This window comes from Macrotis lagotis, chromosome 2 (genome assembly GCF_037893015.1).
Source record: "Macrotis lagotis isolate mMagLag1 chromosome 2, bilby.v1.9.chrom.fasta, whole genome shotgun sequence".
In the NCBI taxonomy this organism is placed as follows: domain Eukaryota; kingdom Metazoa; phylum Chordata; class Mammalia; order Peramelemorphia; family Peramelidae; genus Macrotis; species Macrotis lagotis.
The window spans coordinates 319,479,497-319,493,384 of NC_133659.1; the positions used below are offsets into that span (position 1 = coordinate 319,479,497).

Genomic DNA, 13,888 nt, shown 5'->3' on the forward strand with positions numbered 1-13,888 from the left:
GGAAGGAAGCCTGGTCTTTATAGTTGAATAATCATAACTGCCAATAATCCTCAGTTTCCTTCACTTTAAAATGAAGGGTTTGGCCTAGAACAGACTAAGTGACAATGTCAAGAGCATTGAAACCTGAGCTTCATTCCTGGTTCCATCATTTACTTCCCATATGATTTGGGACAAGTTACTAACTCTGAACTTCAGTCTAAGATGGGATTGCAACATGATCCTCTTAATAGATAAAATCTCAGATCACCTGTAGCTCCAACATGCTAGAATTCTCATCATTCACTTATTTATTCTTTGACTCTAAGAAAGAGAATGGCTATTTCATAGATAATTCTCCATTTGACTATACATCAGAATTCTTTCTCTTTGGGTCTTCAGAATTTTGCCTTAGAATATCCCATCACTCTAGCTAAATTCCCCTGAACCTTCTGAAATATATTTCTCCAGAATCAAAAATATGTGTTACAGGAATGGAGTAGAACCAGGAGAAAATTCCACAACTTACCAGGAACATTGTGCATTAATCAGCTATGCAAAGACTCAGCTCCTCAGTAATGCAGAGATCAAAGACACTTCTAAAAGACTTGTAGTGGAAAATGCCATAGTAATCCTTTCTACCTTCCTTATTTTACAGTGAGGATTATCGAGGATCAGGGGGAAGTTAAGCTACCAGTATATCCGAGGTCAGGGGGTAGATGAATAGCAAAGCAGGGCTCTCAGATGGAGTGAGTACCTTTGAGAACATGTGTCAAATATGGCCCACAAAGCTCCCAAATTCAGACAGACCCAGATTAAAATATAGTTCCTACCTGATTTTAATGGCTTGAAGTATTAATTTTATATATATATGTGGAAATATACTCACATATGTGTATGCATGCGCACACACACACACACACACACAAATATACTCCATAGGTGTATAGATACCTGCAAGTATCCATATGTATGATTTGTGACCTCAGTTTTTATCTAAGTTTGCTAGGATCTGAGTTTGACCGGGGCCCTCAAGGAGGACAATTTAAAAGGCTTCCTATAGGGCCATACCTCACTTCTTTTAGCATTTTCCTACTGACCACAGAACTCTAATAGAATTCTCCTTTATTAAAATTACCCTGTGAGCCCATCTTGACTGAATACCTCACCCACATTCTGCCCCTACCTCCACTTCAACTTTACCCACAGTTTTGTACCTAAAAGAAGTTTCCTTTTTACTTTGGTTTCTCCCTCTAGAGAGGAAGGACTTTGTGTCCAAATCCTCCAAGGAATATTCCTTTCTTAAGCAGATTGCCTCCAGAGAAATGGTGGAAAAGAAGATAATATGAAGCTCTCTAAGACATTCAACTTTAACACATTTATCCAGAACACAAATATTTATTTCTGATTTTTATAGTAAATGAACCTTCCTCTTAATTACATTTCTAATGAGTATGAATGACATTTCTCTAACATTTCAGGATTGTAAAATATTTCCAATACATGGACTTCCTTGATTCACATTATTGTTCTGAGATATCTCTTTTAAAGTCAAATCTTGTGATTTCTTTCATACAAGGAAGTCCCTCCACTGATGCAGATTGGTAACTCACCTATAAATTATAACCTTAGGATGCTGCCTGAGCCATAGAGAAATTAAATGATTTGCCCACAGTGACACAGATAGAATTGGTTAGAGGTAGAATTCAACCCAGATGTTCCTATCTCCAAGATCAACTCCATAATTGCTATATTATGTGCTTTTTACAAGATACTAATGGAGTCATCTTCATATTTGAGAAAATTAAGGATAAAAGAAGTCAAGTGATTATCTCAAAGTCACATAGCTAACAAATATAAGTGGTTTTTTTTAACTTAAATTCAGCCTGATTCCAAGGGTAACTCTCTTTCACCCTCCATTACTCCATTCTGAAATATGGCCTCCAAAGCATCCCATCTAAGCCCTAAAGTCTTATTATCATTTTCTCCTTTTATACTGAATGTCTTCTCCATTGGAATGTAAGCTCCTTGAGGGCAGCCTCTTTAAATCGTTTCATTATCTTTGTTCCTCCCGTGCAAAGCACCAAAAACTGGCATAGAGGATGCTCCCTAAGTGCTTGCTGATGGACTGCATGCCATCATTGATGCTGTTTTTAAATTCTATTATATCTTACTGAAGATTTATTCTGAAAATTTACAGAAACATGCATGCATTCAAAATACATAAATGGAAACTTACTCCCAGAAGTTTAATCGTCCTCCATGATAGGAATCATTTAGGATATTGGTGATTCCACCTTGAACCACAGTACCCTGTATGATCACAGAAAGAAATCCAGCTATCTTGATTCCAACTTGGAAAACATGTATCCAGACAACAGCTTTGAATCCACCCTTTGAAGGGGAAAAAAAGTAGTTTGGGTTATTACAGTCTTAACAACAAAAATATCTTGTTTCTGCTATATTAATAATATTGTTGATTTATACATTACCATTCTCATCACAAGATCATAGATTTGAGCTAAAAGAAAAATTTTGATGTCACTCATTTTCTAAATGATGAAACTGAAACCCAAGGAGGCTACACAACCTTCCTAAAGTCATATAGGTGATAAGTGGCAGAGCAAGGATTTTTAATCCAGGTCCTCTGAGTCCAGATTGAAAGGGAATCCAATATAACTAAATCTTATTAGGAAAAGTCCAACATTTTTTCAAGTTGGTGCAGAGAAAAGATTCCTTTTCCCATCAAAAAAATGTTAATGCTCTTTTTCCCACTAGCATTCCTCCCAAAATAAACAAACAAATCAACCTAAGGAGGGAATATAAGCTGTTTTTCACTACAATATTTCCCCGTGGACACATTTCAGTTTTAGTTAGGAAAATAAAGATGGTGCTTGCCCAGGAGACCTTCAAATGTTACCAAGATGTACAATTATTCCTTCCACATCAAGGGGATTAGGGTTAAGAACCCCCAAGATCTGGAAAATCCACATAAAAATTTTTATGTCTCTTTGTATCAGAGATGAAACCTGAATCATTGTGGTTTAAAAAAGATGTTTATGAAAAAAGGTAAAAATATCACTTGTACAAAAATATTCATATTAGTCCTGTTTGTGGTGGCAAAGAATTGGAAATTAAGTGAATATCCTCAATTGAGGAATTACTTAACAAGCTGTGGTATATGTATGTCATGGAACACTATTGTTCTATTAGAAACCAGGATGGATGCATGAACTGATGCTGAGTGAGATGAGCAGAACCAGAAAAACGTTGTACACCCTAATGGCAACATGGGGGTGATGGTCAACCTCGATGGACTTGCTCATTCCATCAGTGCAACAACCAGGGACACTTTTGGGGTATCTGTGATGGAGAATACCATCTGTGTCCAGAGAAAGAATTGTGGAGTTTGAACAAAGACCAAAGACTAATTAAAAAAAAAACAAATTATCGTATTATGTAATTTTGCTATCTCTTATACTTTATATTTCTTCCTTAAGGATATGATTTCTCTCTCATCACATTCAACAATGTATGCCATGGAAACAATGTAAAGACTGGCAAATTGCCTTCTGTGGGGGTGGGGGAAGGGAAGCAAGATTGGGGGGGGAAATTGTAAAATTCAAAATAAATAAAATCTTTCTTAAAAAAAAGATTATGTTTATATTATATGATATCGTACATATATTTCCTGCATTCCTAAGTATGTAGACTTGTGTTATCTGCTAGCCTTCATATGTCATCTGCTAGCCTTCACATGTCATCTATGACTTCAGCAAAACTCCCCCACAATTCTCATTTAATTTCTTAGGCCAACCCACAGTGTATCAAAACCACAATAGGAAAAGTCATAATATGAAAGGATAATCCATGAGGCAGTGGTCATACCATTGAACTGTAGAAGGTGCAGATCACTCCTGTAGCAATGATTGTACCCCACAAGTTGAATCCTGTGGCTACAGAAAAATAGGAAAAATAAATACAATCCCATGAAGTCTTTTTAAAAATGACATTTCTGACTTCAGAAAGGTTTCACAAAAGAAGTGAAGCTTCAATGGAAAGAACTTTTCATTTGGATTAAGAGGGCTTGGATTCAAATCATGTTCCAATACATGATGTCTTTGGGAATGGGGTCAAAACCACTATAACCTCTTTGGGACTCTTCCCTCCTTTTTAAAATGAAGGATTTAGGGGCAACTAGGTGATGCAGTGGATAGAGCACTGTCCCTGGAGTCAGGAGGACCTGAATTCAAATCTGGATTCAGATACTTAATAATTACCGAGCTGTGTGACCTTGGGCAAGTCACTTAATCCCATTGCCTTATACAAATAAAATTTTTAAAATGCTAAAAAAATAAAATGAGGGGTTTAGATTAGATGACAATAGCATTTACAACTTAAAGGAATATGAAATAATCATCTTGTTTAAGAACTGAATTTCACAAAAGAGGAAACTGAGATTCAGAAGGGTAAACTTGCCCACAAAGTCAGATAACTGAAAATATTTATCAGTTAGGATTTGAACCCAGTTCTTTTGACTCCAGCGCTTCTTCAATTCACCATCTCTAGAATCCTACCATGAAATCCTATGCTCCTTGACCTGAGATAGACCTTGTCTTAATTCTCTAAAAGGCTCCATTCTAAAACAATAGTTCAATTATCTGTAGAATGAAGGAACTGGAGTAAATGAGCTCTAAGCTTTCTGCCTCCTCTACTTGCTCCCATATAAATGTCATCTCCTTACCAAAGTTTCTGTACTTTAAACCTTATCATTCCTAGTAACTTGGAGATTGGAAAAAAGAAGGTGGCATCTTTTCTAAGACTATAATAGGAAGTTATGTTTACAAAAGCTGTCATCTGGCATCAAGCCCTTCTTGTGACTATTCATCCTTAGGTATTCCAGTGACAGAACTGAAGTCTAAATCTAAAGTATTACCCTAATATATTAAAATATGAAGACTATACATTTAGCACACTAGGAAAAAGATTAGAGGGGGGAAAGAAACCTGTGAACCAAAGAAAAAAAAGTGAAATAAAAATATTGCAAATGAGATAAGAATATTGTAACTGCATAAGTAAAATATAATACTGAATCTGAGAAAAAAGGATGCCAAGAAGAAGAGGAAGAAACAGAGAAGAATGAAAAACAAAGGTAGAATATTGCAACTCTATTGTCCGCAGAAATTTAGCATCTACAAAATTCTCAGTAAGATATGACCTTGTAGCTAGAATTATATGTATATATATATATATATATATATATAATAGAATAATATGAGAGATGAGAGATCCCCATATCACAAATATAAGAACCCAAGATATTCTATTTTTTTATTTTTTAGATTTTTGCAAGGCAATGGGGTTAAGTGGCTTGCCCAAGGCCACAGAGCTAGGTAATTATTAAGTGTCTGAGGCCAGATTTGAACTCAGGTCCTCCTGACTTCAGGGCCGGTGCCGTATCCACTACACCACCTAGCCTCCTCAGAACCCAAGATATTCTAAAGAACTCAACCAATAAACTGCTAGGACCATATCACACACCAGACTTGCTCATAATCTCCCAGATAATATTTTAAAAGAAGTCACCATCCTCTCTCCAAGTAACAAGGAATGAAAAAGTTTTAAAGTATGAATCATTGGCCAAGGAGATGAAAAACATATGTAAACAGGATCTGAAGTATAATTTTTTTCAATGAATCTCTATAGAGGGTGAGCTTACATCTGAACACTTTTCTTCGATTACCAAACAGAAAAAAGAAAAACATTAATTTATTCACTTGAGTGATAAAATCTACAGAATATTAAAGAAAAAAGAATAAAAGCAGGAGAGTGACATGTTCTAGAGGGATTTTTATTTGGGGTCAAGAGGACAATTTTCTTTCTCTAATATTAGATATTATTTACCCATTCATTCAGTCAAGTGAGCAGAATGAAAAGTGTACAATACGACAATATTGTACAATGAACAATTGTGAATGACCTACTTTCAGCAATACAACGATCAAGACAGTCTCAAAGGATTTACAATGAACAATGAAATTGATGATATCTGAATACTGATCAAAGTATACTATTTTTCATTTTCTTTTCTTTTGATTCATCTTCACCTACACAATGACTAACAATGAAATGTTTTATATGACCGCGTGTATGAAAGACGAGATTGTTTACTATCTCAGGGAGGGAGAGAAAAGAGGGAGGGAAAGAATTTGGAACTCAAAAAAAAAAATTAAAGCAAAAAATGATTAAAAAAATTTACATGCAGTTGGGGAGAAAATAAATACATATTTTTAAATGTTTTACTCAAGTCCATATATGATCATAATAGGATTTTTCAGCGAGAAGGGCTCTTAGAGTACCCAGCTCAACTCTCTCATTTCAGAGATGAGAAAATCAATTGAAATAACTTACCCAAGGTGACACTTAAGTGACCAAAGAAGAATTCTACCCCAGTCCTTGGCCCCCAACAAGCATCAGGCATTTCTCAAACATTTACTATTGTAGATGTATGCCCAAGCTCTGGCAAGGCTTCTTGGTGTTATTTAACGTCATGTTAAAATGTAAGAAAGGAGCTAGAAGCTTAATCTTCCTAAGTTAAGTCATGAGATATAAAACAAAGGTGTTATTCTAGCAGTCAAAATTTGGCTTTGCTAACTTCCCAAATCCTCTTAGCCCCTAATTCAATAACACAGGGAAGAGGGAGAATAGAGGCTACATACCTTAACAAATTAAAGTTAATGTTCTTAGAATTAGGTTTAAATCTAAATTATATCTGAATTAAGATCAAAATTTAACCCAAAACTTTGAATTTAGAAACAAATGGGTAATTTTCAAAGACTACTTCTAATAACTAGAAATTCACAAAAAAGTGAAAATAAGCCATTGTTGGCACTTTCTTTATAGAATAGCTACATAAAGTTCCATTCTTACAGTGATGCCAAAGTATTTCTTAAACATCCATTGAATAGTATTATTATGTCAATTATAAAAAAAATCAGAAAATTCCAAGGTCATTTCTAGTAATGATCCCAGGTGATAAATATCAGTGTATCTATTTCTGTGATCAGTCCAGAAGCTTTGGTTTCACTATTGGACTAAGAGTAGAATGGCAACCACTTGACTCCTGTTCCAGTCTTTCAAATATGAGGTCCATGAATTTATTTTCATTAGATTCTTTTTTTTCTTCATTGGATTCTTAAACATTAGCTTCCTCTTCTGCAAAATGGGATGAGGTTGAATACTAGATGACTTTGGAGGTCCTTTCCAGCTTCAAATCTATGATCCTAGGACCTAGGGTCAGTAAGTTAACCTCTTTGGGCCTCAGTTTCGTTATCTGTAAAATGAAGGGATCAGATAAACTATAAATCTATCATCCTATGACCCTGTAATCTCAAAGAACTTTTGGTTCTTTTGTTGGCCCATCATTCTGTTTTACCAAGTGTTATTTCATCCCTTTGGAAATTTGATCTCCATCTTTGGATTTTATCTTTGGAAGTTCCCTCTAACCACAAGTCATTTAAGCCTATTTGCCTCAGTTTCGACATCTGTAAAATGAACTGGAGAAGGAAATAGCAAACCTCTACAGCATCTCTGCCAAGAAAATCCCAAATAGGGACACAGTCAGACATGACTGAACAATAACAAAGATCCTTTGTAGCACCACATCTATGAGTCTTTGATCTTTTTCTGGGATCCCATGAACCAATGAAGGTCACCAGGTGCTATATCAGCCCATCCCCCACAACCCCAAGAGATAATTGGGCTTATCCAAATAAAACCCACAAGTAACACTGTTTACCATGCAAATGTTTACCTTGATTCAAAGCAAGGGCCGGAGCATAAATAACAACTCCAATGTACAGAATCTAGAAAAGTTAAGAGCATGAAATGTGAACATAAAATTATCCGATGCAAAAGGACTTTTTAATAACAATTCACTTAGCATTCAAATTCCCTAGCTGTCTTCCTACCATTGCATTCTATTTTGATTGTCCCAATCCCTCATGTTCTCCAGTCTATCTGGTTCTGTCTTGTACAACTGGGCTCCCTGCTATAAACCCAAGAATTCATCTCCGTTTTAATATTATTATTATATTTATATTATATTGCTATCTATATCTTATTATATTATATTTAATAATCATAAGTAGCATTTTAAAAGCACTTTAAGGTTTGCAAAGTGTCCTACAGATTTATTCCATTTAATTCTCACCACAATCCTATATGAGAAGACTTATCCCCCTTATACAGAGGAGGACAGCTAGTTGCAACAGTGAATAGAGTTGGAGCTGAAGTTAGGAAGACCTGAATTCAAATCAGACCTTAGACACTATGTGACCCTAGGAAGTCATTTAACCTTGTTTACCTCAGTTTCCTCATCTGTAAAATGTACAAGTCACTTTACCTTTATCTCAGTTTCCTCATCTGTTAGAAGGAAATGTCAAACCACGCCAGTATCATTGCCAAGAAAATTCCAAATGAGGTTACCAGAGAGTCAAACATAAGTGAACAACAACATGGCCTTCTCTTCACCCTCAATCATTGAAAGTCCTCATGTGGAAACCAGATAACTGAATTTGGGAAGGATATTGTAAAGGAGATGTCTTGTTGGACAAAATGGCCATCTAAAATTCTTACAGTTTTAAGACCCTGTATTTCGATGCTTCCCTTTTCATTTTTTTTTAATTATGTAAAAATTCATACAAGGGGATAGCTAGGTGGCAAAGGGGAGTCAGGAGGACCTGAGTTCAAATCCAGTCTCAGACACTGAATAATTATCTGGGTGTGTGACCCTGGGCAAGCCACTTAATTTGACTGCCTTGAAAAAACAAACAAAACAAAAGACTTCATTCAGATATTTCTGGAGAATCTTTATGTTTATCTTTAGAGAAACTTAATTTGCAAATTATTAGGGTAAATCATGTAATTTTTTTTTAATTTAGGTATCTAGGTATCACAGTGCTGAGCATGGAGTCAGGAAAACCTAAATTCTAATCCAAACTCAGAAATGTACTAGCTACATAACCATGGGCAAGTCACTTGACCTTTGTTTGTCTCAGTTTCCCCAACTGTAAAATGAGGATCGCAATAGGCCTACCTCCCAGAGTTATTGTGACAATAAAAATGAGATAGCGCATTGGCTAACACATTGTAGGCACTTATTCTCTTCTATTTCTTTTTTTTCCTGATACTCAGTTCTCATCTCTCATTCCAATGGAACTCAAATGCGGCTATAGAGACCTAAGGATCAAAAAGCAATCCTGGACACTAACTCTGGGACCTTCAGTTTCCTTATCTGTAAAATGGGTGTGACAATAAAGGCCTGGTGATAAGAGTAATTATTCAAAGTGAGAAACAACTCAGTCTGGAAGAAACATATTGGGTTTGAATTCAAATCCTAACTCAACAGGACTTCTCCCTATTATTTATTCCCCTCGAAAGTCAATTTCATTAAGTGTATACTGTAAATGTTGGACTAGAGAATTTTTTCAGTCATTTGCAGTTCTGAAATTTAGGATTGTCACTTTTCTGCTATGCAAAATGATGTCATAATTCTCACAGTAGCTGGGGGAACTAGTTCCTTAACAGCTATCTCCATGCTTTTAATGTGTAAATATAGTTTGCATGATTTTACATATGTCATTGATATATATACCCCAGCAAAAAAAACAAATAAACAAAAACATCTCCATGCCTCTGGAGACTCCTTAAAATCAAAGGACCTGGTTTCAGATTCTAATACATCAATTTACTACTTGTGTGGCCTTGGGCTTAATCTCTGTGGGTCTGATTTTCCTAATCTTTAAAATGAAGGTTGAATTCAAATGTTCCTTCTAGCTTAAAATCTATAATCATACTGTGATACTTAAGACTTATTTATTAATCTATAGCTACATCTGGATCAGATGCCAATAAGCTGTTCCCACAAGGTTCTTCCTCCATTCAGAAGATATCACATCCTTCATATCACAGCCTTCACGTATTCATTATCTTTTGTACAGTTCCAGTCTAGTTATCTCCATGGGATAGTTAGGAGGAAAATCAAGAGGAGTTATTATTATTTCCAGAACATTTTCAATGAATGGTTCAAATACCTTTGGCATCTGGATCATGTTTGCGAAGTCTTTATTATTTGTTTTGTGAGGCAATAGGGTTAAATGACTTGTCAAAGGTCACACAGCTAGTACATAAGTGTCTGAGTATGGATTTGAACTGGGGTCCTCAAGCCTCCAGGGTCAGTGTGCTCTATTCACTGCTAGCCACCAGTCTTTTTTTTTTTTAATTTAGGAAATTAAGGAGAAACCGCTGTTGTCCAAAGTAAGTGAATTCTGGCCATTTGCAGGTAATTTCAATTTTACCTAAACCTACATTTCAAGAAACTTTAGTCTTAGGATCTCTGTGCTCATTCTCTTCCTGCTTCCAGCTCTCTCCCCCCTTTTAAAATTCTTCATTTTTCATTCATTCATTCATTCATTCATTCATTCATTCTACCATCTAGCAGTGTCTTAATAACAAAAAAAACCCAGTTAATAGAAACATTTTGTCAAAATAATTTAAACAACAAAAGGGGGGAATCCACTTACCGTCTGAAGGATGAACAGAAATGTTCCACAAAGGCGAATAAATCTGTTGAAACGAAGTTCTAGATACTTTTAAAAGATCAAAATGAAGGTAGAATGGTTAGTATGAATAACTCACCCTTATCCACTCTATTATTATTTAGAACTGGAAGGGACCCCAGAGAACATTCGAGTTTAACCATGTCATTTTAGAAATAGAGAAACTGAAGCTCATAGAAATTAAGTGACTTGCCCAAGGTCACACAGGACACGTGACACAGCCAGAATTTGATGATTTATCTTCCCTTGAATTGTCTTTTCATGGATTTGTCTTTCCTTGAATTATCTTTTGATCTATTTCCTTAAAATGACTTTTGAAAGATTTCTCCTTCTTCTGGTTCTGCCTCTAGATAATTGCCACACATTCTCCTAGGTGAAACTATCTCCCAAGAGGCCTCACCCTTCACTCTGCACTAAACCCACAGACAGTTGCTCAATCAAACTTGTGTAAACTTGTACAAAATGCCAAGGCTTGGAGAATGACAAAATTCTCTAGCTCATTTTTTAAAAGGCTATTCTTTAATTTATTCCAAAAAGCATTTATTAATTAAACTTCTACCCTATCCAAAGTTAGATGCTGGGAGTGCAATGATAAAAATGAAAATAGTCCCTGTGACAATTTTGGGCTCTCTGCGTTGGAGAATACCATCTGTATCCAGAGAAAGAATGTGGAGTTTGAACAAAGACCAAAGGCTATTAGCGTCAAATTAGAAAAAAAAAAAGTTATCTTATTATGTAATTTTACTATCTCATATTTTGTTTCTTCTTTAAGGATATATTTCTCTGTCATCACATTCAATTAAGATCAATGTATACCATGGAAACAATATAAAGACTGGCAAATTGCTTTCTGGTGGGGGGGGGGGGAGCAAGAATGGGGGAAAAATTGTAAAACTCAAAATAAATAAAATCTTTCTTAGAAATTTAAAAAACCGCCAGCCAGCCACCCTACTATTATTACTATTTTATTTTATTTTGGGTCTTTTTTTTTTCTTCTTTTTTGGTTTTTGCAGGGCAGTGGAGATCAGGTGGCTTGTATGTCACATGGCTGATTGTTGGGGCTACGGGGCTGGATATGGGCTCGGGCGCTCGGGGCTCCAGGGCTGGTGCTCCGTCCATTGCACCACCTGGCCATACCTACAATTATTACTATTATTTTTTTATTTTACTTTTTTCTCTCCCCTTTACTTTATTGCTCAAGCAAGTCTATATTTATGGGGGGAGGGGGTATTTTGTTTACTCTTAAACAAGAATATTTTATTAATGTAAAAAAATTGTACAAAATGAGAATAAAAAAAGAAAAAGAAAAAAAGAAATTTAAAAAAAATAGTCTCTGCCCTACAAGATAGCTAGGTGGTAGTTGGTGCAGTGGGTAGAGCACCGGGCCATGGAGTCAGGAGAACTTAAGTTCAAATCCAGCCTCAGACACTTAATAATTACCTAGCTGTGTGACTTTGGGCAAGTCACTTAACCCCATTTGCCTCGCAAAAACCTAAAAATAAAAAAATATAAAAAATAACTTTAAGGGGGAGGGGGCGCCAGGTGGTGCAGTGTATAGAGCACTGGCCCTTGAGTCAGGAGACCTCAGTTCAAAAACCTAAAAATAAAATAAAATAAAATAAAATAAAATAAATTAAAATTAAGTAAAATTAAATAAAAATTAAATGAAAATTAAATTAAATTAAATTTTAAAAAAAGACAGCTAGGTGGCATCGTGAACAGAGCATGGAATGTGGATTTAGGAGGACGTGAGTTGATGCTTACTAGCTGTGTGACCCTGAACAAGTCATTTAACTTCGATTTAACCTAAAGGAACTTAATATTTCTGCTGAAGAATGCAATAATTGCTCGATTGTTGACCTAGAAAGGAGCCCTCAGACTGATGCAAATGGGTCTGAACTAAGGAGGTCACTTAACCTGTTCTGGAGCAGTTTCCTCCTGTGTTGGCCTCTAGGTTTTTGTTAGAGGAGGGGGATCCCTTCCAGGTCTGAACCTAACAATTCAGTTTGGCAAACTCTCCTGCACCCTTTCCTTGAAGCCCGACAGGTGATGGGCAGTGCCATCTCCTTACCTCGTAGGTGCTGGTAATTCCCAATTTATAAAAGACTGGAAGGAAGACTTCCGAGGTGACGACAACCATAATGACATAGGAGAACCCATACATGGTGAAGATGGCCCCAAAGCGATAGATCTCGGTGGGGATGCCCAGGATGGTGATGGCAGACATGAAGCTGGAGGTGAGGGACAGCGCCACGGGCACCGCGGTCATCTTCTGCCCGCCCATCAGAAAGTCCTTCTGGGTCTGGGGTCCGGTCCTCCGGCAGGCGTAATAAAGGCCGATGGCCGCGGAGCTGAGCAGCATCCCCGCGAACACCAGGTAGTCCCACACCACGAAGGTGCGAGTTTCCTGCGCTGCGCCCATGGCTGCGCTGCCCCGCGCCCCTGGCCGCGCTGCCCCGCGCCCCTGGCCCCCGCTGCCCCGCGCCCCTGGACCCCGCAGCCCCGCTCTCCTGGACCCCGCAGCCCCGCGCCCCTGGCCCCCGCTGCCCTGCTCTCCTGGCCCCCGCTGCCCCGCGCCCCTGGCCCCCCGCTGCCCCGCGCCCCTGGACCCCGCAGCCCCGCTCTCCTGGACCCCGCAGCCCCGCGCTCCTGGCCCGCGCTGCCCCGCTCTCCTGGCCCCCGCTGCCCCGCGGCCCTGGCCCCCGCTGCCCCGCGCCCCTGGACCCCGCAGCCCTGCGCTCCTGGCCCGCGCTGCCCTGCGCTCCTGGCCCGCGCTGCCCTGCGCTCCTGGCCCCCCGCGCTGCCCTGCGCTCCTGGCCCCCCCGCGCTGCCCTGCGCTCCTGGCCCCCCGCGCGCGGCTCCGGGCTTGCAGCTGTCCGGCCGGGCGGTGCTGACCTCCAACCGCCTCTCTCAATCAGCCCAGATCTCTCCCAGGACCTCCTAGAAGAGGAGCCTCTGGGAGCCCCCCGGGGCCAGATGCTCGAGCTCCGATATTCGTGGCTGAAGCTCCCCGGGAAAGATAATCCTCTGCTGTGGGAGGGGGTTGGAAATAGGGGAGGAGAATGGCGAGGGCGCCTGGGTGGGAGGAAAGGAATTTGGACTGGCCGGCCCGAGTTATCTAGGTTCAACTTGGGCTGGCTCCTCCGATCCACTAGTTTTGCTCAATTTGCCAACGGGGACCCAAGTGGGGGATGGGAGAACCTGGGATACTTGAATGTCCACAGCCACATCGGTGTCAATGTCTTTGAACCCTGATTCAGCAGAAAGTGTTGGCCACTCCCATTAGAGAGGGT

General features: G+C 38.7%; 1 protein-coding gene across 1 annotated transcript in view; it reads right to left on the minus strand.

Annotated features, from left to right (window-relative positions):
• The window catches only part of LOC141515259 (sodium-coupled monocarboxylate transporter 1-like), a 37,748-nt gene extending 24,731 nt beyond the window's left edge, over positions 1–13,017 (minus strand). Inside the window, exons 1-5 of the mRNA XM_074226684.1 lie at positions 12,667–13,017; positions 10,560–10,625; positions 7,790–7,841; positions 3,865–3,932; positions 2,216–2,370 (exon numbers count right to left, since the gene is read on the minus strand). Coding sequence (XP_074082785.1) covers positions 2,216–2,370; positions 3,865–3,932; positions 7,790–7,841; positions 10,560–10,625; positions 12,667–13,017 — 692 coding nt within the window. The remainder of the gene's footprint in view (positions 1–2,215; positions 2,371–3,864; positions 3,933–7,789; positions 7,842–10,559; positions 10,626–12,666) is intronic.
• Positions 13,018–13,888: the final 871 nt, after the last annotated feature.